The 21937-nt window shown below is 41.6% G+C and overlaps 1 protein-coding gene across 3 annotated transcripts in view; it reads right to left on the bottom strand.

Annotated features, from left to right (window-relative positions):
• Positions 1 to 3752: 3752 nt before the first annotated feature.
• arid3a (AT-rich interactive domain 3A) overlaps positions 3753 to 21937 on the bottom strand; it is a 48045-nt gene continuing 29860 nt past the window's right edge. For 2 of the 3 annotated variants that reach the window (XM_085433102.1, XM_085433101.1), the window contains exons 4-9: positions 17366 to 17438; positions 15062 to 15245; positions 14057 to 14304; positions 12228 to 12518; positions 11058 to 11147; positions 3753 to 9812 (exon numbers count right to left, since the gene is read on the bottom strand). In XM_085433102.1, the coding sequence (XP_085289228.1) occupies positions 9646 to 9812; positions 11058 to 11147; positions 12228 to 12518; positions 14057 to 14304; positions 15062 to 15245; positions 17366 to 17438 (1053 nt within the window). In that variant the 3' untranslated portion in view covers positions 3753 to 9645. The remainder of the gene's footprint in view (positions 9813 to 11057; positions 11148 to 12227; positions 12519 to 14056; positions 14305 to 15061; positions 15246 to 17365; positions 17439 to 21937) is intronic. The other variant, XM_085433103.1, reaches the window with a different exon arrangement.

A 21937-nucleotide genomic window follows, 5' to 3' on the forward strand; every position in this document is an offset into this window, starting at 1 on the left:
AATCTACCGGGCTCCGATAGGTTTAGCACCGCGGAGACGCTTATTGGGCGGTGCTTTGTAAAAAAGCCAGCGTCAACGTGATACGCCCGTCACGTTGCCCTCACTCCCACCCCCCTTTGAATTTTATATGCAAAGAACCTCTGGGTGAGCACGATTATTAAAGAGCAAAGAGGCAATTTCTGCAACAGCATACCTTACTTTTTTTTAAAAAAACTGCATAATTTAATATACACGGTGAACTTAAAATGAGGCATTTAAGGTGTAGAATTCAGACTTTAATTCAATTTTATTTACATAAATGGCAACAACAGTGGCCTCAAGATGCTTTAGGGCAAAGACCCTACAAAAGAAAACCCCAACAACCATACCCCATGTTTCTAAGACTCTTAGGGCCCAGTAAGAAATTAAAGGCCACAATGATACAGTCAATGGGAAGCATGTATAATGTGAATATAAATGGTTCTAGCACAGAACCCTGTGGAACTCCATGATGAAACTTAGTGTTAGGCAGACTCCCCATTCACACAAACAAAGTGGAGTCTGTTACAACCCCAGCAGCACAGTACCTTTAAGTCCTATTGCAAGATTCTCTGCCACCTATTCTATGCCACATCAACATCTCCTCCTTCACTACATCCATTAATCTTCTCTATGTTCTTCCTCTTTTCTTCCTTGCTGTGCCATCTTCAACATCCATTGTACAGTATATCCACTATCCCTCCTCTGGACATATCCAAACCATCTCAGCCTCTCTAACTTTATTTCCAAACTGCTTGTTCAATCTGTCTTCCTGAGCTACTCATTTCTAACTGTGTCCAATCTGACACTCCACATGAAAATCTGAACATCTCCATCTCTGCTGTCTGTGCTTTTTGACAGTGCCATCTTCTCCAAACCTTGTACCTCCCCTTTCACTTTTACTGCTCTTCTGTCAGAAATCACCCCTTACACCCGTCTCCACCCTGCCTGCACTCTCCCCTTCATTTCCTATGTGCTTGAGTCTGTTACTTTTGATAAGTAACTGCAATGATCATTTTAAATTTGGATGCAAATCTTGTGCATCCATGCACATCAGACCATTCTGACTTTCCTCCCTTGGGATGCTTGGCCAGGCTTTTCCTACAGCTGCCTTCAGTTGCTGCTTGTTTGTAGGACTTTTCTCCTCACACCCTCAGACCAGCTGACTTCAGGAGACAAAGCATTTGCCTATCAGTACTGCAAGACATCATCCTATCGGTTTGGCTGCATCCAATGCAGTTTAAGCATACTGTAGTTGTAATTCATTCTGCTGCATCTTCAGTCACAAGAAATAGCACATGGTAAAGCCATTCCATGTCCAGCATCTCTGGGAGAGGATATTTGAATCCTTTTTACATACCTATCCATCATTCTTGCAGAAAAACCTCTTAGCTTTTTTTTTTTTAAAGATCCACTGAATTTGTGTACAGAGGAGACAAAGCTTTTCAAATTCTTGTGGATCTGGCCGTCAGCATGGCACTTTAAAATACTCCCACAACCACCTTTGTTAATACAAATCTTGTTGCTTATCAAGATATTTCAAATAATAAAAAAATATAACAATTAAATGAAAAAATAAAAAAACTTTTTTTATGCTAAATTGTTTTCACTAATGTAGAAATAATTTCCAAAGACTATACTGTGAACAGGTGGTAGGCTCATAACCATTAGTATTTGTTTATTTTAGGTTGCAAGTTTCCATAAGATGTGTAAAATGAGAAGCTTCAGTAAATGGATTTTAACAACTCGATGCAGTCAAGGTCAAAGACACAAGTGCTGCAGCAGCGTAAATGTACAAAGACAACTCAGAATGAGACAATCAAGTTCAAGTTCAAAGTTTATTTGACACATGCAGTGGCAGGTTGCCCTGCAGTGGAATGAACCCGCCCCCGACCTTACACATACAACACAGACATCACATGGGGATACAAGTCAGAGTACGGTTGCATTACAGAAAAAACACTGAAATGTACACTACAATGGGAAAGGTACAAGAGGAACATTATTATTGATCTACTCATTTTAAGCAGTATCTTAAGATTTCAAGTAATAACCCTGGTGTTGCTTTTACAGTCTTTATATTCTGTTAGATAGTTTGCAACAGTTTCTTGAGTAAAATTAATCTAAAAATAAAGGAAAACCTTTTAACCTTTTCTAATTAGAGGATAACATCATCAGTTAAACATCTGGGACAGCAGAGGGGGTTGTTAATCAGTTCCAGCTGTTTTGGTGTTAATGAAATTAACAACAAGTACACTAGACAACAATGAAAACACAAAACAGAAAAGGCTTTACAGGTGGAGGCCACTGACATTCTTTCCAACTCCTTCAGGTGTCTGCCAACCCAGTCTCAAGAGCATGGGGCAATTCCAGCAGACATGCAGTTAGTCCAGGAGAGCTGGGCAGGGCTGCAGAAGGACCCTAATCCACGAGCAGGACCAGAATCTGCTCTTTTGTGCAAAGAACAGGATGGGCACTGCCAGAGCTACAAAATGACATCTAACAGGCCACTGGTGTGAATACCCAATCAGAAACAGACTTTCATGACGGTGGCCTGAGGGCTCCATGTCCTTTAGTGGGCTCTGCCCTCACTGACTGGCACCACAGAGCCCAAGAATACCAGAATTGGCAGGTCCACTACAGGCACCCTGTGCTTTTCACAGATGAGAGCAGGTTCACCCTGAGTACATGTGACAGACGTGAAAGGGTTTGAAGAAGCTGTGGAGAACATTATGCATCCTGTAACATTGTTTAGCATGAACTGTTTGGTGGTGTGTCAGTGATGGTCTGGTGAGGCATATCCATAGACGGACAGACAAACGGCCTACAGGCTACACAATGGCACCTTGGCTGATTTCTAACACATATTACACTCTGTCATTATTTAGTTAACGTGAAATTAGACTAAATGCAGAAGCGGTGTGTGGAAAACTAAAGTACACCCCACAACTCTTTAGCTTGTAAAACCACCTTTAGCAGCAATAACCTGAAGTAATCATTTACCATAGATTTCAGTATTTCACATCATTGTGGAGGAATTTTGTCTCACTCTTCTTTGCAACATTGCTTCAGTCCACAGAGGTTTGTGGGATTTCGTTTATGCACAGATATCTTAAGGTCTGACCACAGCATTTCACTCTGGTTGAGGTCTGGACTCTGACTGGGCCATTGCATCACCTTGATGCTTCCTGGTTTTTTTGCCTTTTTGTTGCAGATTTTGCTGCAGTGCTTGCGATCATTGTCCTGTTTCATTTCAGCCAAGCATTTGCTGGACAGATGGCCTCATCTTTAACTCTAGAATCCATTGGTCTACAGAGTACACAGTGGGTTTGCCCAGAACCTCAGCTGTTTGTGACCCACACCCGTTTCCACACCTTGGCTCGTATGATTAAGTAGAGGATCAATAGGGGGTCCATGTCCCTCTTGGTGGACACTCCCATAGGGCTCAAATCTACTACCGAGTAGTTCATGGTTGACTAAGTGATTGCAAGATGCCTGGGTCTAAACTTCTGCTTTTACTGAGCTCCTCACACCTGAAGATGATCAATTAATCTGGTTGGCAGCAACTGGCTCTGCTATCTCTTAATTCCTGTGAAACCATTAGTACTTAGTGGTCTAATTTTTGTTAAATAAATACTGACATAGTCTAATATTTCCCCTGAGGCTGTATAATTCAGGATAACTGGCTGTTAAATCTTAGTCCCAAATACTTAAAATAACATCCAAAACACGTCTGACATTTAACAAAGGTGATATTTTATTAATTTCAGATTCAAAATAAAAGTATTCACACTAACATATATTGAGTAAATAGGCAAGAACAGATCTTCACCCTTCAAAATAAACAGTTGCATTGCCCCGCTGCCACATCACTGATGTGGTGGCCATTGGGGAAACATCCCACTTGTGAAAAAATGTGATCATTGATAGAAAAAAAAAAAAGAAGGAATAAGCACACATTAATAGAGCAGACTGCAAAACTCTGAACTGACAGTGGTGCGAGAAGCAGTACTTGTCAGAGTACTGGTAGTAGTTAGCTGTTGAGCTGGAGGTTCCCTGTTGTTGGTACTCAAATAAGCTAAACAGCAGAAGTGTTACGAAAGTGTAACGACAAACAAGAGGGCGGCGGACGCCCCGGCGTCAGAAATGAACCTCTCAACCAAGAATGTCTTGTTTGTATCTAACACAAGCACGGCGTTCATATCAATCGAGGTCGGCTGAAGTTCACTTCAAACGCCGGCGCCCGTTCTCGTGTCCTCTTCCTGCCAAACTGTAACTTGAGCCCTCACCGGGTTAAATGCATCAAACTGGAGGTAGAGGTAGATTTTCCTGAGAGGTTGTAAGAGACAAGAGACAGAGTCCTGTTTCTGTTCTGAGGATACACGTGAAGCTCTCTCTCACACACACACACGCTCTCACTTGCTCACGCACACACACACACACACACACACACACACACACACACACACACACACACACACACACACACACACACACACACACACACACACACACACACACACACACACAGACACACACACACGCTTCCCTATAATAATCACATTACCATTATAAGTATCATCACTGTATTCAAAAATCTGCTCTATAAGTAATCTCTGTGTCTCCGTTGCTACAGCATGTCTAAAACAAGGGAAAAAGAAGCAGGGAAATAGCCAAAAAAACAAAAAACAATAAAAAAAAAATGTATATATCCATAGCCCTAAAAGCCATTTTCAGAAATAATCTACTTAATGAGTCTTAGTAATACATGTTAATTCATACAATTGTCACAGCAGAAGGCATCTTGTTATTTTATCATCATCATCATCATCATCATCATCTTCCCTATCCACAGTCCCCCTGATTGAGGTAAGGTGAGTGGTGAAGTCCAGTCAAAAGTCCTCGAGCCCCACATGCGCCTTAACCCGTAAATGTTCTAGCAAAGTGTCCATGTCGGCAGCAGGTGGGAGCAGGAGTCACGCTCCAAGCAAGACCCTCAGAACCATGTTTTTCAAGCAGTTATTTTATCTACAGCTCTGGTTGGGATCAAAAACAGCTGAGATTCAGACACTTAAAAGTTACGAATGAGACAGAGAGCGAGCGAGCCGATCGCGATAGACTCTGAGGGTTTGTGCTGATATTAACATACTGTTATCAAAATTGGACTCCAAGACAGGCAAAATAGATGAGTTATGTTGCTGTTCAAGTCTGTACAACAGTGTCAAACGAAGCAGGCTTCTGAAAACAGTCCAGGGCCATTAAAGACGAATAAAATAATAAAAAAGCCAAACATGTTGCGCAGGCATTGTCTAATCTAATGATGGAAAACATCTGTAAGCTATAGGAGTCAAACTTCCTACCATACAATAAAAAACGAAAGCTCCAGCCTGAACAAAAATCTGTTTTTCACAACTCTACAGGCTACAGAGTTAAGACTGATGCAGTTTTCTTAGCTACACTGTGCCTTAAAATATCAGAGATGAACTACCTCTGACCAGAGGATCCTACATGATTGCACTGATACAGGCCAGACTGCATTTTCCCTGTCTGAACCACTTCCCTGTTTGAGTGCCTTGCAGAGCTACTGATTCTAAAAGCCTGTGAAGTTTGGTTTTAGTGTTCCGTGATCTGAATGCTGATTCTGAAGCTTTTACATCCCCCACAAACATTAAACTCTGGAAACACCACAAGGAAGTAAAGAAAGGAAAAGAAAGTAAATGGAATAGTTGAAGCCTTCATATCCTTCCATGTTTTTTTCCCCCCCATACAGGAAACTTTGACTGATTGTGCGCTGTAACAAAAACCTTCCACTGAGGGGAGCTCTTGCCAAAGAGCTGCCTCTAAAATGGTCATCATTAAAGGTGAGAATTGCATTTTCAGCTGATTGTCTGTGGTCACTACAATCTCTTTTAAAATCCTTATGAACCGGCACCACCATCACTTGAGTGGGGTTTTTTGGCCTGAGCGCAGCCTCCAGCAGGATTCTCCCAGGTGTGGCCCTGCAGGAGAAATCTGCCAAAGCTTTTAGTCCTTGAGGTAGAAACGGGGTTTGATTGTGGTTGAAGGGATGTCGAGAGTGTTTGGAGGTATACGGCATTGTCTTTACGTCTCATGATTGTTGCTACCGCGCATGTTAAGAACATGTTCCTTGAAAATGCTGCCGTCCACAGAGAGAGCGAGTACAGTCGAGTGGCGGTACCTTTGTTGTTCATGTGCAAATATCACACACAAGCAGTCGATAGTTATACGATAAATATGGATTCACCGAAGGGGGGGAGGGTGCTTTAAAAGCTGCCTTGGGGGCCAAAAGGTCACAGGGTCAAATGTGAAAAAGCAGTGTTGATCCTTTAGATTGGGATTGATTGAATTTAGCTTCTCTCCAGCCATCCTCCCCCAACATGCTTCCAGCCGCAGTACGTCTCTATTTGATTGTCAGCCATTACTGGCAACTGTGACACCTGCTACTCCTGATACAAAGAAAAACAGCCCTCGTATCCACTCATACTGCAGATACAAGGAAGCAGGAATACGTGAGGGCTGTCATTTTCCCCTTTTGTTTTGTTTTGGTTAGGGCCTACGCAGTACTCCAACATACCAACCCATTACTGTAAGGGCATAAAAAAAAGACAGATGACATTCATGGAGCTGAGCCTTTGAATCTCACATTCACAAAGTGTTTACTGTGTTTCTAAGAGATGCACTTATCAAACATTTAAATCAGCTGTACGCCTGAGTTAATGAAGAGCAACACATTCTACACGTAGACACTCTCTGAGCCTGACGGCGTCCTAACACATCAGCCTCATGTCTGACTACGTAATTTCAGTCACTTTTTTCAGAAAGGTGTCCTGCACGTGCTCATGGGTTCACTGGAGAATTCGCCAAACAGCTGAATGTTTTATCATCGTGTCTCAGCAACCGTGTGTTCGGTTTACGGCGTCTGTGTGGAACGGCCTCCTTGAGCCCCCGTCTGAGAACCAGAAGCAGCTACTGCTTGATGTTGCACCATGCACCAAACGCAGACACACACTCGCAACTCTAAATGTTCAAAAGTGTGGTTTAACCTCATCATAGTTGACATTGGCAATCGATGCCACAAATGCAACACTTCTTGCATGTGTCTGGCAATTATTGCAAGGTTAGTGTGGCTGTCGCTGCCTCAGCCATGGGCTCATCTTTGAGAAGGAGGAGGAACTTTACGGTAAACAGATAAAGCCGGCAATGTTTTGTATTCCGCATCTAAAAGGCGCTTAAGCGTTTTGCGGAGAGAAACGAATTTAGTTATTCGATTTGCAAATCAAATGGTTTCTGAAGTCTCGAGCAGGGTTTTACATAAATCTGAAGTCCGCCTTTGCTTTCCTGTGCCTGAGGATGGACAGTTCAATCCTTTGTGGACATTGCACTGAAATTCAAGAACGCCACTGTGATGACTGTGAGGTCCGTTACAAAAAACATAAAAGTAATGACCAGTTGCTCTGTAGCAGCTGGTGGTAATTTCCCACTGAGAAGTGAGTCCAGAATCAAAGCCACGACAGCCATCTGGTGATATTTGACTTGAACGGTAAAAACTGATTAAACTGAGGTACCGCGCGCTCTCTGGTCAGCTCATGCTGTGTTAAGGTCTCTGAACAGAACCCACGTACAAAGCCTGATTGACTTCCAACGTCAGTAGGAATGAAGCTGCTTTGTGAAGTGGGGTGACTGTGTGTGTGTGTGTGTGTGTGTGTGTGCGCGCGTGTGTGTCGGGGCTGTGGGGAACAATCTTTAACGGTTAACAGTTCAGAGAGGTAACAGGTTAAAGTTCAAAAAGCTGAATTGATTGACTGACTTCAAAAAGCACGGACACAAATGACACAGATTCTCCTCTGTGTTTTGTAAAGCTAACAGAGTTTGTACAAAGACGCGAGGCCACAAGCTGCGATCACCTCTCAGCCATCGCAGGATCCCGGACAGGTTGCAAGCTAACCTTAATGAGACCCTGTTCGTCTCAAGGCGCGGGATAAGAAGCACTTGGATCAGAAGACACACAAATTCATCAAAAACAAAGCTGAAAACGCTAAAATAAAAATAAAAAGCATCTGAAATCTATAATACAAAGCCAAAAAAGAAAACACAACACAATGTCACATACGAGCTGAAAAAAGCACTCGTCCGAAGCCCAGATAAGCAACTCCTGACACCTGATTGTCCATTTGAGCAGCTCTGCAATAATAAAGATTCAGTATACGCTCGACTCCTGCGAACCTAAGATGGGAAATCACTTCATATCTCATTAAGGGGGCTTTTTATCTACAAATACATGCATGCATCTTTTCTTTTTTTGAAAGACAATCACTCCACTAAAGGCCAAGTTAGAAAGAAGATAAAGCAGATTTCAACACGTGGAAAAGCAGTGCTCTGTCAAGTGGGATATTTGTTTAAGAGCGAGAAACACGTGAGAACATTCACCTAAAACCTGTGTTTTCCCACATAAATCTGAACCCTAAACAGGAAAAGGAACACTTGGTGTGGACAGCATTGAGAAAGTCCATCCTGTGATGAGGTGCAGGGAGGTGGGAAAAAAAACAAAACAAAAAGAAACAACTTAATTTTACCGCCTGTACAAACTGACCTTACTCTTACAAAAACAGCCATTTTGAAAACTCTACCAGCATAATGGAGAGAGAGAAGAAAAAAAAAGGTAAAAGGTGTATTTAACAAGCCTCGTGTCAACAAACAGGAGTGGATTTTCTAGCTAAATTAGCCGAGCGTCACAGGAAGAACAACTATGCCCGCCTCCAATGCGTGCTCCTTTGCATTAGTCTGAGTCGGGACGCCGACGTCACTCTGTCTATTCACAGGAGAATCTGTGATGTAATGCATACGTCCCCACACGACAGGAGCACAGACCTGCGTTGTTATCTCACACAGACACTCAAAACGGCTGCCGTGTGTATAAGGTTTTACCCAAAATGAGGTCACAATGGTACAATTTATATATATTTATATATATTTATATATGCCCTGAAGAAACAACACTTATCCTTAAAGTTATTCTGATTAAAAATAGATGATATTCTTTTTTTTGGTATAGAATTCTTAATATAGATTTTTTTCCTGCAGTGAAAAGATTGTTAAAGATTTAAATGATAAAAAAAAAAACAATAAAGAGAATAAAATAATGACAATAATGACAATGAAAACTTAAAATAAAATCTCTCCCCTGAAGGATAAAACATCATTGTCAGTCAGTAGCTGTGTTTGTGTGTGTAAACAATGCTTTCCTAGTTTTTATCTTCTCTTTTGTTCTCCAAATAATCTGTACATTGATGCAGAAATAAATAATTCACAGGCTGTGCATATGTCTTTGTTTAGCATATACTGGCTCTCAGTTGGGAGATTTTGCTTTTTCAAGATCATTTTGGCGATGAAGAACAAAAGAGTTTGTGAGAGGAAACCTGAGATAGTGTACTTCAAGTGAAAAGAGTTCCAGTTTGTGTCTTTCTGTATGGTTTATGGTTCTTCTCTTTTCTTTTCTTTTCTTTTCTATTTTTGGCATTGGTGAGATAGAAAATGAGGTTGCTTTTTGGCTTCACTTAGCGTGGTAAATAAAATAAAAAAATGAATGAAGGAAAGGCTGGGAGTTTGTTAAGACAATGAGTTGCTGGAGTTTGAGGTAGGTGTGTTCTGCAGCTGCTGCTGCTGCTGCTGCTGCTGCTGCGGAGCGACGCGACTGCTGGGAGCCTTGTTGGTGACGGACGATGCAGATGCACCAGACGAGGCTGACCCTGGTGCTGCCTGAGCAAAAAGAACGCCTGGATAGAAAACGACAAGAGGGAAAACAAAAAGGAGTCAGAGTACAAAACATCTGTCAAATGCTTTGAATTACAGTCTGTATATACTGATCTGCAACCGCTTGGCGACCACTTTTTGCTAGGAAAAAAACTGCCTTTCCTGACCAACTGGCGAGTGGTTGCTCGAGGGGGAAGGTGCTTCAACAAAAACCTCCTTGCAACTGCTATAGTCGCATGTAGTTTGTGTGGAAGAAGCTGACTTGTCTGCAGACACAGGTGCCAACTGCTCACCTGTTAGTAGTCAAACGGTGAAAAGCGAACATTCACTTTCAAAGAAAAAGTTGTGCCATTTGAAACGCATTGTTTAAGCTGCACCAGAAGAGACTTGCTCTTCACGCATCAATCTGAAGCTGACAGCTGGTCACTAACAACATTCAGGCTCTAGTTACCTAGGTAACCCTCTATTCTATTTACTACCGGCTATCAACGCTTGATAGATACTTCAATCACATTGCCAACTTTGTCTTCGCCCCGTTTTTATTCTCTTAACGCAATTCAATGCCTCTGGTTACTGAGAATCACTTCATGTGTGAACACAGCTTCAGATACAAATTTTTAGTTTAGTTTTTAGTTTCAAGGTAAACGTGCTCAGTTTCCCATTTGAGTCACACTGACGTTTCACTGCAGCTCTGCAAATAGTCAGTGAGAATGTGCAGACAAGCCGGCACCTGCCATTTAAACTACAGGAGACAGCAGCGTTCTGCTAGTGACTAAAGCAGTCCCAAAGAGCTCTTTGGTGCACAACTGTACACCTATTTCTGACCAATTTCACCTAACGACATTAAGCAATCTCCAACAGCCAGATTATCCAAGGGGTCTAGGCCCACGAGACTGAGGTCTTACCAAACTTGGTAATCTTCCCCCAACAACAACACTCTACGATGTTACTGCACAACTCTGCTTTGCCACAAAACAGGAATAATCTGCTCTGTGTAACATCTCTTACAGCTATAATCATTTCTCCATTTCTTCACAAATCAAATAAGCAACGAAACAACATATGAAACAGAAACAAAAAAGGTGCTGATAGGAACATTCGGAGGAAGAAAGGGGGCTGGTCTCTATACCAATCTGATGCTTCTCCAGATCTGTAAGTCAGCCAAGAGTCTTACTGGAAATACTTAACGTTTCATGACTAACTGCGAAGCAGCGAGCTCATATCTGACATTTTGTTGTGTCACCTTAAGTTACAGAGGAGCTGCTCACCAGTGTATACCACTCCATTGAGCTCCACGGACATGCTGATGCTCCCTGTGCCGTTGGTGGTGAGGTTCAGAGCTGAGTCTTGTCTGCCATCTGGAAGAAAGCAGTTTTCATCCTTATTCATTTTTGGATCCAGATTTGACTTAAGAATACTCAAACCAAATGGAGAAACAAAACCGTCCCACAGTAGGAGCAAAACTGAATTTTTCAAAAATGTCCCAATGAACATTTCTCATAAGTCACTTACCGAGAAATGGTTCATGTGCACGATCAGATAGACAGTAACCGAGACAAATCCTTCTATAAGATCAAGGTGCGTGCTTACAGAAGGGAATCCCCACACAGATAATCATGCATGTATGTATGCACGCACGCTGCTTCTATAAGCTAAGCAGGTCAACCTATAGCCCTGCTAGGTGTTACTTTCTCGCAGTTGGGTGCTGTGGTTTGTGGTGAGATTACAAGAATGCATTGAGATACTAACTGTCATGAAAAGGGAAATGTGTCAAACCTAGCTCGCACTGGCAACAATGAAATGTAAAAACCTGTGATGCCAAGAGTAACTGTGATGTCGTAATAACTCCAGATTTTTATTTTTAGTTCATTTTGATTTGCAGTAAAGACAAAAATAAACTTCAACTCTGGAATAGTTAAAAACAAACAAACGAATGTCCCTAAAAATGCACTCTAATAACCGACCGTTACCATTTGAAATACATTAATTCATCTTCTTCTTTTACTGTTCATTTACATGTTAACCACTACCAGAGGTGACATTTTCATTTTCACGTGGGTGTTTTCATACACAGATCACTGCTGCTAGCGCTCACGCTGACATTATCGACTTAATATTTCCCAGCAACCTTAATATTGCTTTTTTATCTGGACTTGGCCATTTGCTTTTTCTTGACAATCGAGAATAAGTGAGAAATTACAGTTTCATTTCACATCAGCAAAATCAGTGTTCTTGCATCTTTGAGCTTTTGAAACCAGGGAGATGTAAAAAAGGTGGTGTACTCTTTTATCTCATGTTGATTAGATAAAGGAGGAATTTCCTCAAACGAGAGTGTAGAACAGCCTGCAGCTACTGTGCAAAACATGAAAGTCATGTCTGACTGGTTGTTTTGTTCCTCTCTCTCTACCCGAATATGTCAGAGCTCCACTGTTCAGTACCTTGGTTGTTGATGCGAATGTTCATAGGTATCTGAGCAGTCATGGCTAGCAGGTTCTGCTGCAGCGCTCTCTGCAGCAGTCGCTGGTGTTCCTCGGCAGACAGCGCCATCTTCTTCTCTGGCGGCTCGCCTGCTTCCAGTTTGTCCCTCAGCTGCTCCAGAGCGGCCACCTGAGCAGCCATGGCGGCATGGGCTGCTGCTGCCTGCACAGCAGCCACTGAGTGACCTGCCAAGCCCCCCGCTGGCAAACGAGCCATGCTGACGCCTGCCAGAGGCTGGCCTCCCTCTTCTTCTGGCCCAGCAGCACAAAGAGAAAGGGGAACTCAAAGTCAAGCAAACTCATATGATGCATTATAGTCCCCAGACATAAATTTCAGCGTGACCACAGAAAACAGATAATAAATAAGATGCAGTGTGTTAGGGGAAGGTCCCAGGGTTAAGCTCTTTTAAAGAGAGAGATGACAGCAAATCAGATTTGATGCTATTTCTTTATTTGAAGATCGGAGTTTCCGTTTAAGAGATAAATTTGGCAGAAATGATCTCTGATCATAAATGTGCTATCAGTAAAATTCTCAAGATTTCACAGTGGATCCTCATTTTAACTTAAATTTTCAAAACTTTGATCCAACACAGTCAAGAGTAAATCGTTATACTGTCACGTTATACTGACAAACCGTATACTTGACTTGAATTTGTCATTTTGACCTGAGAGTAGACAAAGTTACTGCCATATCCATGTATTTTAACCTGATTCAAAACCAGTAATCTGATTACTTTTTTCAAGTAACGAGTAAAGTAAGGGATTACTATTGCAAAAACGGTAATTAGATTACCGTTACTTTCCCGTAGGAACGCTGCGTTACTGCGTTACTAAAACCGTGATTTTTTTGCGAGAATGTCTCATGACAGTGACGTAAGCAAGTGCAACGTTTGTGACAACAGCTGTGTGCAGATCAACAGTGGATCACATATCGATTGTGGGAGAGAGTATGAGCGTGCAGCGTTTAAAGCGTGGAAGTACTGACCTTACTTTGAGTTTGATTCCATAAAAAGTTACAAAAACATTAGTGTCCGTTGTGCGTGGGAAGAAAACTTCTTTTTACAGCGAAAAACCTCCCCCTAAACAAGCACCGAGTGCGCAACGACGTAATGGGTAATTCACAGAGAAACTCACGGATTCTTCCACTGACCGCTGCAACACACCTGCACCAGGGTAAACCTCCGCCTACCCTACTCCTGCTTTACAGGTGAAAATAGAGCAAAAGGACCGCTGAGTCTTTGACTTTATTTATTTTCTGCTGTGTTTCACTTGCATCTATTTGAAAGACTGAGTGTAAACACACAAAATATTTTCTTTTATGTGCTGGAATGTGTAGAAAATAGGTTTAAATGTTAAACAAATTTATTCAAGTCAGAGAACGGTGCATATAATTTTATTTTTGCTTCATGCATGAAGTTAAAAGATTAAAACTGATAAAACAAGTTAAAAAAAAGATACTTTTCCATTTGATTACATTTTGTATGATGGATTATGCAGAAAAAGTAGAATTGGGTTGACAGATCTATCGCTTTATCACCTCCTCAGGTTGTAAATCATGTTTTTAAAAAGTAACTAAGTAGCTAAGTAACTAAGTAATTAATTACTTTTGAAAATAAGTAATCAGTAAAGTAACGGGATTACTTTTTTGGGGAAGTAATCAGTAATTAGTTACTGATTACGTTTTTCAAGTAACTTGACCAACACTGTTCAAAACAATCAACATCAAAGAACATGTCCCTCAAACAGTAAATTTTCTTCGATGTGCATGCAACGCAATAAGCAAATCTCACCTTTCTTGATCTTGTGGATGTGACCCAGCGAGGTCCCGTTGGTGCCCACTGTTAAGCCCATGCTGGGCGTGGGGAGCTTCGGCGAGGACAGCATGGTGGGAGTCCCATTGGGAGAGTAGGTGAAGAGAGAGCTGCCAAAGCTCTGTCGCCGGCCCTCCCGTCGATTGCTGTCGATGGCTGCTTGAAGCTCGTTGGGGTTGCTCAGTGCCCTCTTTTCACATTCATATGGGTACAGGTACTTCATGTATCTGAAATCAACAAAGTGCACAACAGGTGTGCCCTTCTGAGTTTTCGAAGACAAAGTTTGGCCCAACTTCAGCTAACTAGGACTGATCGGTCTTAATACAGGGATTAATTTCTACAGCAACAAGTATGGAACGATTTAACTTTAGCTAACTCTTGCTTAATTGCTTAATTAAGAAAAAGGGTGCTATTAAGGGTATTTTCACACGGTATTTTGTCAGTTTAAATCGGACACTGGTTCTGTTTCCCCATTTGGTGTGTCTGGTTGTGAACACAGTAATCACACTTGGGTGTGGACCAAAACAACAGCACCGAGACCCTTTGGAGAAGGTGTGAAAATGATGCGAACCAACTATCAGGTGTACGTTAAACGTTTCAGGTTAAAAAAAAAAGTCCCGTAGCCATGTATGCTTTGTATTCTTAATGCGGAAAGGTACTATGGATGTGCTAACAACTAACCGTGAAATGAAAAGAAATTCTCCATGTTCTCCAGTAGACCAGAACACGGCACCTTCTTCCTGTATTTATTTTTCTTGCTCCCGCCTCAGACACATCCGGCAAATGAGTGGACTGAACATTCTTACATGTTTTGTAGTAACGGATGCATTTTGGACTTCTGCATGTGAAGTCAAACCAAACCAAAGGAAAAACTACAAGTTTACAAACTCATGACCAAAGTCGGGCCAGAGTAAACAAACTACAGGTGTGAAAACGCCCTGAGTAACCTTTAAGCACCAGTTAAACGAGTGTTTTTATACTGACTGTGTGCGAAGAGTGAAGGCTGCACTGGTGATTGAGGTAGGCAGGTTGAGTCCTTTGGTGATCTCCCTCCACAGTTTCTTGTTAATAACCTCCACCAGGCCACCCTTCTCTGTTACCAGCTTGTACAGCATGTACAGATCCAGGACCTGTTTGGCCATGATGGGAATACGATTCACTGGGGTTCCTGCAGCAACAGGAAACAGGAAAAAAATACAGTCATGCTCCACCAATAAAATACATATGAAATAACATCAAAGACAAACAACAGTACCTGAAATAACAGTTGTCTCCCTTTAGCCAATAAAGGTGGTGCGCGGTCACACCCATTCATTTTACATGTTTAAGACAGTGCTGTAGCTCACAACTTAATTGTAGCAAAACCTTCTTTGGCTCTTTTGTCACGATTAAAAGACCACACTTTTACCATTCAGTATTAGCAAACAGTAATTTGCCAGTGCAAGGTGTTGTTTAAGTGCTCAGAGTGACGGTGCTGCGGTCGAGTGGCGGAGCTCACCAACGCGCAGATCTAATAGATGCTTCGCCCGTGCTAGGAAACTACACTAGGTTTGCTTTTACCCTTGAGCTGAACCAACGAACTTGGCATCCAGGCAACCCCACAAATAATCAACCAGATTCAGAACAATTTACTGTCTTTTGGCTAGATGTTAAAATACAAAACAATGGGCAGAGTAAGACCACTTATGACATTAACGGCTTTACATAGAAACGAACAAGCATCAAATATATCAAACTCCTGTGAGCGTCAGTGGTTTGTGTCCTTGTATGACCACGCTTTTTTCCAGTCCACTCCTGATGGGGTTCAGAGGTCAGCCCTCACTTTTTAACTTTGAATTCTTATATTTCAAAACCTGGAACTATTTTTCCACTGAAAACTGTCATTTTTACAAGTATTTACCTTAAATATCTAATATTTCAATTACAACAACACGTTATTATCATTAGATACTTTTCAGCTTATTCACAAGGGCACGCCACTGTGGGCAACTCCACGTGTTTAGCTTTTACACTTGCTGCCCTCCCTGACACAACCCCAGAGAGATTTGTGGTTCCTCTCAGAACTGAAAAGGGGATCTTTATCTAATTAGGGGAATTAGAAACTCTACTACTGCACAATAAACTTTGTCTTTTCCAAATCCACATTTAAAATACTACTTGGAAATCTTCTTTAAAATAACTTTTCTTTTAAACCAGAGGGCGGGGTTAAGGGGGTTCAGGGGATGTCCAAAGAAACAGGTTTTTATACCCAAAGGGCAGTTTATCAAAACTTAGATGTGTGACTCATTTACGGCTAGTAAAGATAATTGGAAACAAGCTAAGACAAACTGTGATGAGAAAGAAGTTGCTCTAAAAATGTCTGGGAAAAAAAGGCAGAGTAATTGTGACAGCTATTTTGATTTTATTTGAGAAGATTATTAGAATTTAGTTATTGCTCAAGGTCAAAGTACGGAATAAAACGCTTTCATTTACATTACTAATATGCTGTATAATTGCTATTATTATATTGGCTGAAAAACCAAACCAATCAAAGCATTTTTTTAATCAATTTGTCTTCTCAGTGATTATAATTCTCACGTCATATTTCTTATAATGGCCTAGAGATGGCGCTTTCAGAATCTAGGAGCACACTACCAGAGGCTGTGTGAACATCTACTACTGCTTGGCTTTTTGTTTTTTCAGTCATGAGCAAACTTTTCTTTTCTCCCATGTCAGTCGTCCGCCCACTGATCTGATCATATCAGCCATTGGCATACTGTGAAATCAACACGGCTTCAAGAAAATAATTATCTCAAGTTGGCAGTCTGGCGTTAGCACACTGAACACAAGAAAATACAAACTATTCACTTTTCTTGTTAGGTGTTTAGATAAGAAGAGTGAAAAGTGGTTATGCGTGTAGTGTTAGAAGTGGGGGTCGAGCTATGCGGACAGCCTGCAGGATGGGAAGGTAAACTAATCCATCCTCAAGCATCGATACAGTGTGTCCCTTCTAGTTATAGCCTGGGAACGCCGACTTGCTGTGTGACCATAAAGCAATCATGGCTGAAATGAATAAAGACCCCACCCATGCCAGTGAAAGATGAGTAGACAGTGCTGTGTCATATATCAGAGAAAGAAGGGGGTGGGTGATCATCCTCTCTCCTCATCACATTAAGAAGCTGCCAACGACAGCGGCCGGAGATAAGGCGGGGATATGTGATACAGCAAGATAAGAAATGGAATAAATAGGACGTCCTATAGTTAGTGAAATCAAATTTGACACAGGGGGACAAGGATATGAAAACATACCTCGTTTTTGCATGAAGCTGAAGAGGTCATCCAGAAACTCTTTCCTCTTTGGGTCTCCATCCAGTTCATAGAGCTGTGAAGAGACAGTGGATAGATGGTGTTTAGGGCTGAACGATATATCGCATTTGCGATAATATCGCGACATGATCAAGTGCAATTTTCTAACCGCAAAGGCTGCGATTATACTCTGGACATGTCCAAATTCATGGGCTGCATCCTCCTGAGGCCGCATTTGTAGACCGATTACGTCACAGCGACGTGCCGAAGGCTGTCCAAATTACTACCATATCCCAGAATTCATAGCGCGGCCCAGCCAAACTCCAGTTTCCAGCAATGGCGGCCGCTACTAAGTTTTAAAATTACTCATACTAATCTTTCTGGGTCACAAAATAAACTTTTAACATATTTTCAGGCGAGAAAGTAGTTGTGTAAACATCAAATATCTGCTCGGTTTATCAAGATATCCCATATTTGCAAAAGTGCTTCGACGTTTTCAGAGGCGTCTGCTACCCACCAGCTCGACAGCTAGCCGGGAGCTCGAGGGTTACTGATGCGGCCGAGAACGGCACAACTCCCGGCACATAATTTTCAGATCACCGCGGAGTTTCGCTGCTTGCGTTAAACGTAATATATAAGTCACTTAGACAACCTAAAAATGTTATTGTTGGGCTTTTTTCAGTGTTTTGTTTGTTCGTGAGTAAATCGGTTTGGCTGAGATTAAAGTTATTAGATTAGATAAAATAAAACTTTATTAATCCCCCGGGTGGGTTCCTCCTTGGTTTTCACACAGCTGACTAAACGTCAAACAGAAAACTTATTAAACAGAAGTATGAGACAGTCGAGAATTTACACCAGTGTCTGGTTATATTTTAGATAGCAAGAAGCAGACGGCCGAGTTTATTAAACTCCACCGAGACAGCGGTGACGCTAATCAGAACTAGCCTTCTGATTAGCTAATCAGAAGGCTAGACCGTCCAATTTCACGCCTTTAAATTTTAAAGGCGTGTTTGTGTGTGTGTTTATACAATTGCTATTATGTTTGCACTTTATGTGTAATGTTACTGACTGCAAAGATCAGTAAGATGTGTGTATTTTTTATTTATTAGTTTTATTTATTTAATATTATTTTTTAATTGAATGACTGTCTAGTAGTTCACAGATGTCGAAAAACTGAGTGTGGTAAAGCCACTGATTTTTTTTATGTATATTTCTGCAATCTGCACATTGTACTGACTTTCATTTTAATGTTTACACCAGGGTTCCTTGTCAGCACTTTATGCTCAGATGTTTGTAAGCTAAAAATAAACTATTGTGTATGTTCAAATATACTGTTGTGATTGAAGAAGTTAAATAAAAATGTCAGTCATCAATTCATGCATCACCTCATGTCATCATAACAGAGGTCTGTCTTCCAGGAAAGAACAGTTTAAAATTAATGTAATATTGTCATGGTCCTGGGTCATTTTGACCCAGTGTTCTTAGTTTTTCTGTAGTTTTGTATTTTGTTTCTTATGTCCATTGGATTGTTTGGTTTGGTATTTGGATTCCCCCTGTGTCCATGTTTTTATTGTGGTGTTTGCTCTGGTACCGTGTTCCCACCCTACGTGTTCTGTGTTCTCCTCATCCCCTCGTATTCATCCTTTTTCTCTGCCTCTCTCTCTGCCTCTCTCTCTCCGTGCTCATCTCTGTGTACTGTGTTGTGTTTAAGGTCCACATCTTGGTGTCAGTATCGTCAGTTTCGTGTCCTCCCTGCTCGGCCATGAGTAATTGTCTTCAGCTGTGTTCCCCGTGTGTTCCCACTCCCCTCGTTACCTTCTGTGTATTTATGTCAGAGTGTCCCTTTGTTCTGTGTTGCGTCGTCCCTCTAGGTTGTGTGCATTTTCCGTGTCTTCCCAGCGCCTCAGCTTTTAGTTGCTCCCAGTATAGTTTTATATGACTTCTTATGTTCCTGTTAATAAAGACCGGCCTTTGAGTTCATCCCCGTGTGTCTAGAGCCGTGCATTTGGGTCCTCTCTTGCCTTCACACAGCCGCCGCATGACAAATATAGTATTGGCCATACTATATGATGTATTGCTTGTCTTTGTTTAATAATACAGAAGACAAAGACCTTAAAAAATAATCGCATATCGCATCGCAATCGCAATATTGGGGCAAAAAAATCGCAATTAGATTATTTTCCATAATCGTTCAGCCCTAATGGTGTTTTTAAATTCTGAGACTACAATAAAAGTATTTTTAAAATATGGAGAATGATTAGTCAGTGCTGTAATATGCAACAACAAGACGGGAGGTGGGGGTCTCCGTCTGATAATAAGAAGATCTGAGAGACACAGTAGACCTTGTGGCCTGATGAGGACTTGATTAGGTACAGCTGTTAGCGGGGCCTGGGGCCTCGGAAACGTCAGTGAAAGTTGGCAGTAAAAGTGAAGGGGGTTACTCGAGGGGGTGACAATGAGGCCACCGAGCCTGTGGATGTTTTTTTTCCTGCCTAGTTTTTTCAACGTGACTGTGAAACATCCTCTTAGAGTTCTGTTTACTACACGCTCGCATTTATTCGAAAGCGAGAAAGCAGCAGGCACACATTCGCCATCTTCAAACTTCAGCGGCGTCCGCAGTTATATTTACAAGGCTCGATAAAGCGCGAGAGTATCGACAACTGTACATCACACCGTGCATAAGTGAGGTCACGGAGTTTCATAATGTGTTATTGAAAATAGAAGGTTGTGAAACACAATGTACAACTGAGCACCACCAAACAAAACCACAGAAAATAGCACCAAGGCGTATTGTTACTACACAGCCACCAAAATAGCAGCCAAGCCACGAACCCTGATGTTGCAGACGCCCGTGAAGCGCGTTTGATATCACGTCAGGAAATCACTCGGCTCAGCACAAAGCTGACGCAAATAACCATTGTGAACATTTTGTCTGATAGCAAATTGCAGCTCTTTGGATTTTGGTGTGTTGGTGGACAAAACAAGCAGCCGGCAGACGCCTCCACATAGTTAATACGCAAAACAAAAAAAACACAAAACAAAAAAACCCACCATTGCAGAAAAGTAACAAGTCATGAAAGCAGCATTCCCATAGGAATGCAACACAAAGCATCTAGGGTGTGTACAATAGGATACGTGCCATTAGACAAAATGAAAGCAACGCATGATTGACTTGGGAAATTCTCATGACCTTCCTGCTCCGGGTCAAAGAGTAATATGCAACAAAGAATTTATCAAACGAGTTAGTAAAAAGATGTAAAATAATCCTCCATATTGTCCTGTAACCTGTGCTTGCTACATGAAGAAGAAAAGATAAAAGGAAAGCCTTTATCGCACAATGTTCCTGTATCTTGCTACCAAATTTGCCCCTCTCTGTGGCATTCAGCTCTAATTAGTGACGCCAAGCAGTCGTGAGATCTTATTATCTAGTGGGTAAGGGTTAACAGAGGGCCGGAGAGGGCTGTGGGGGATGCCAACTAATGTAGACGCCTGCTGGAGGCAAAGGGGGAGTTTTAATTACAGGATGCATGCATTTTGTGAAGTGCCGCGCCATAAATCTTAGAAATTACCCTCTCCCCAGCTACCACCCCCTCCCCATGTTGCTTTATTTGCTCTCTCCTGCCTAATCACACCAATAAATATTTCTCTAGAGGGAAGCATTCAGATTCCATTCCCCATTTAATGCTCACGATGTGGTAACAAAGCAGGACAATGGAAATCGCTACTGTAGATTTAAATACGCCACACATGATAAATGAAAAAACTGAAAGGTCTCACCTGATGTAATAGTTAAAGGTAACATTTTCACGTGTTAGTGTTACAGCACTCAAAGACCGTGGCGTGCTTATTTTTGGCGGTCTTTCTGCAAACTAATCAAGTGAGTAATCTTTAGTGAAGTCTGAAACGTGTTAACAAAGTATGCTTGTGCATATCCAGGTTCAGGTTTCATCCAGGTTTCACTGATGATAGATGTGGGTGAGGTAGTCTGTCCTGCTTAGCAACAACGAACAATTTAACTATACTTAAAGCCAAATAACCAATCCAGTTAGTATAAAACTGCATAAATGTCTACTTGGACTGCAATACTCTTAATCTAATAGAGGCAACAATCCACATTTTAAGATATGAGTTATTTTTTAGTTGTAGTTCACTCACATCATAAATCATGATTGTAGTTTTGCTGTACTCTATCTACTGACTTGGTATGAGTGAGTATGGAAACAATGCGATTGACAGTAAACCTATGGGAGGGTTTGCTCCACCGTGCTACATCTAAACACCAAATGAAAGAACGGCAGTAAAGTTGCACAGACTTGAAAAAACAACTCTGTGCTGCACTGAAGTTACTGTGAAACATGTGGTTGCAAAGCAACTCATTAACTCTTTCTGTTGGCTTTTTCCCACTTTGATTCAGCTTCTGTATAATTTTCCATTTTTGCTGGCCTGTGTCTTACTTCCTTAACACTCTTCTGTTTCTGGCCATCTCACGGTTTTATGTATATATAACCCTTGTGTAGATTTACCACCCTACCTACTTACATATGTAGAGTATCTATCAGGCTGAGCTGGGTGTGG

This window comes from Copadichromis virginalis, linkage group LG15 (assembly GCF_057382275.1).
Source record: "Copadichromis virginalis isolate Kocher_CV1m ecotype Utaka linkage group LG15, C_Virginalis_male_GT1.1, whole genome shotgun sequence".
Classification (NCBI taxonomy): Eukaryota; Metazoa; Chordata; class Actinopteri; order Cichliformes; family Cichlidae; genus Copadichromis; species Copadichromis virginalis.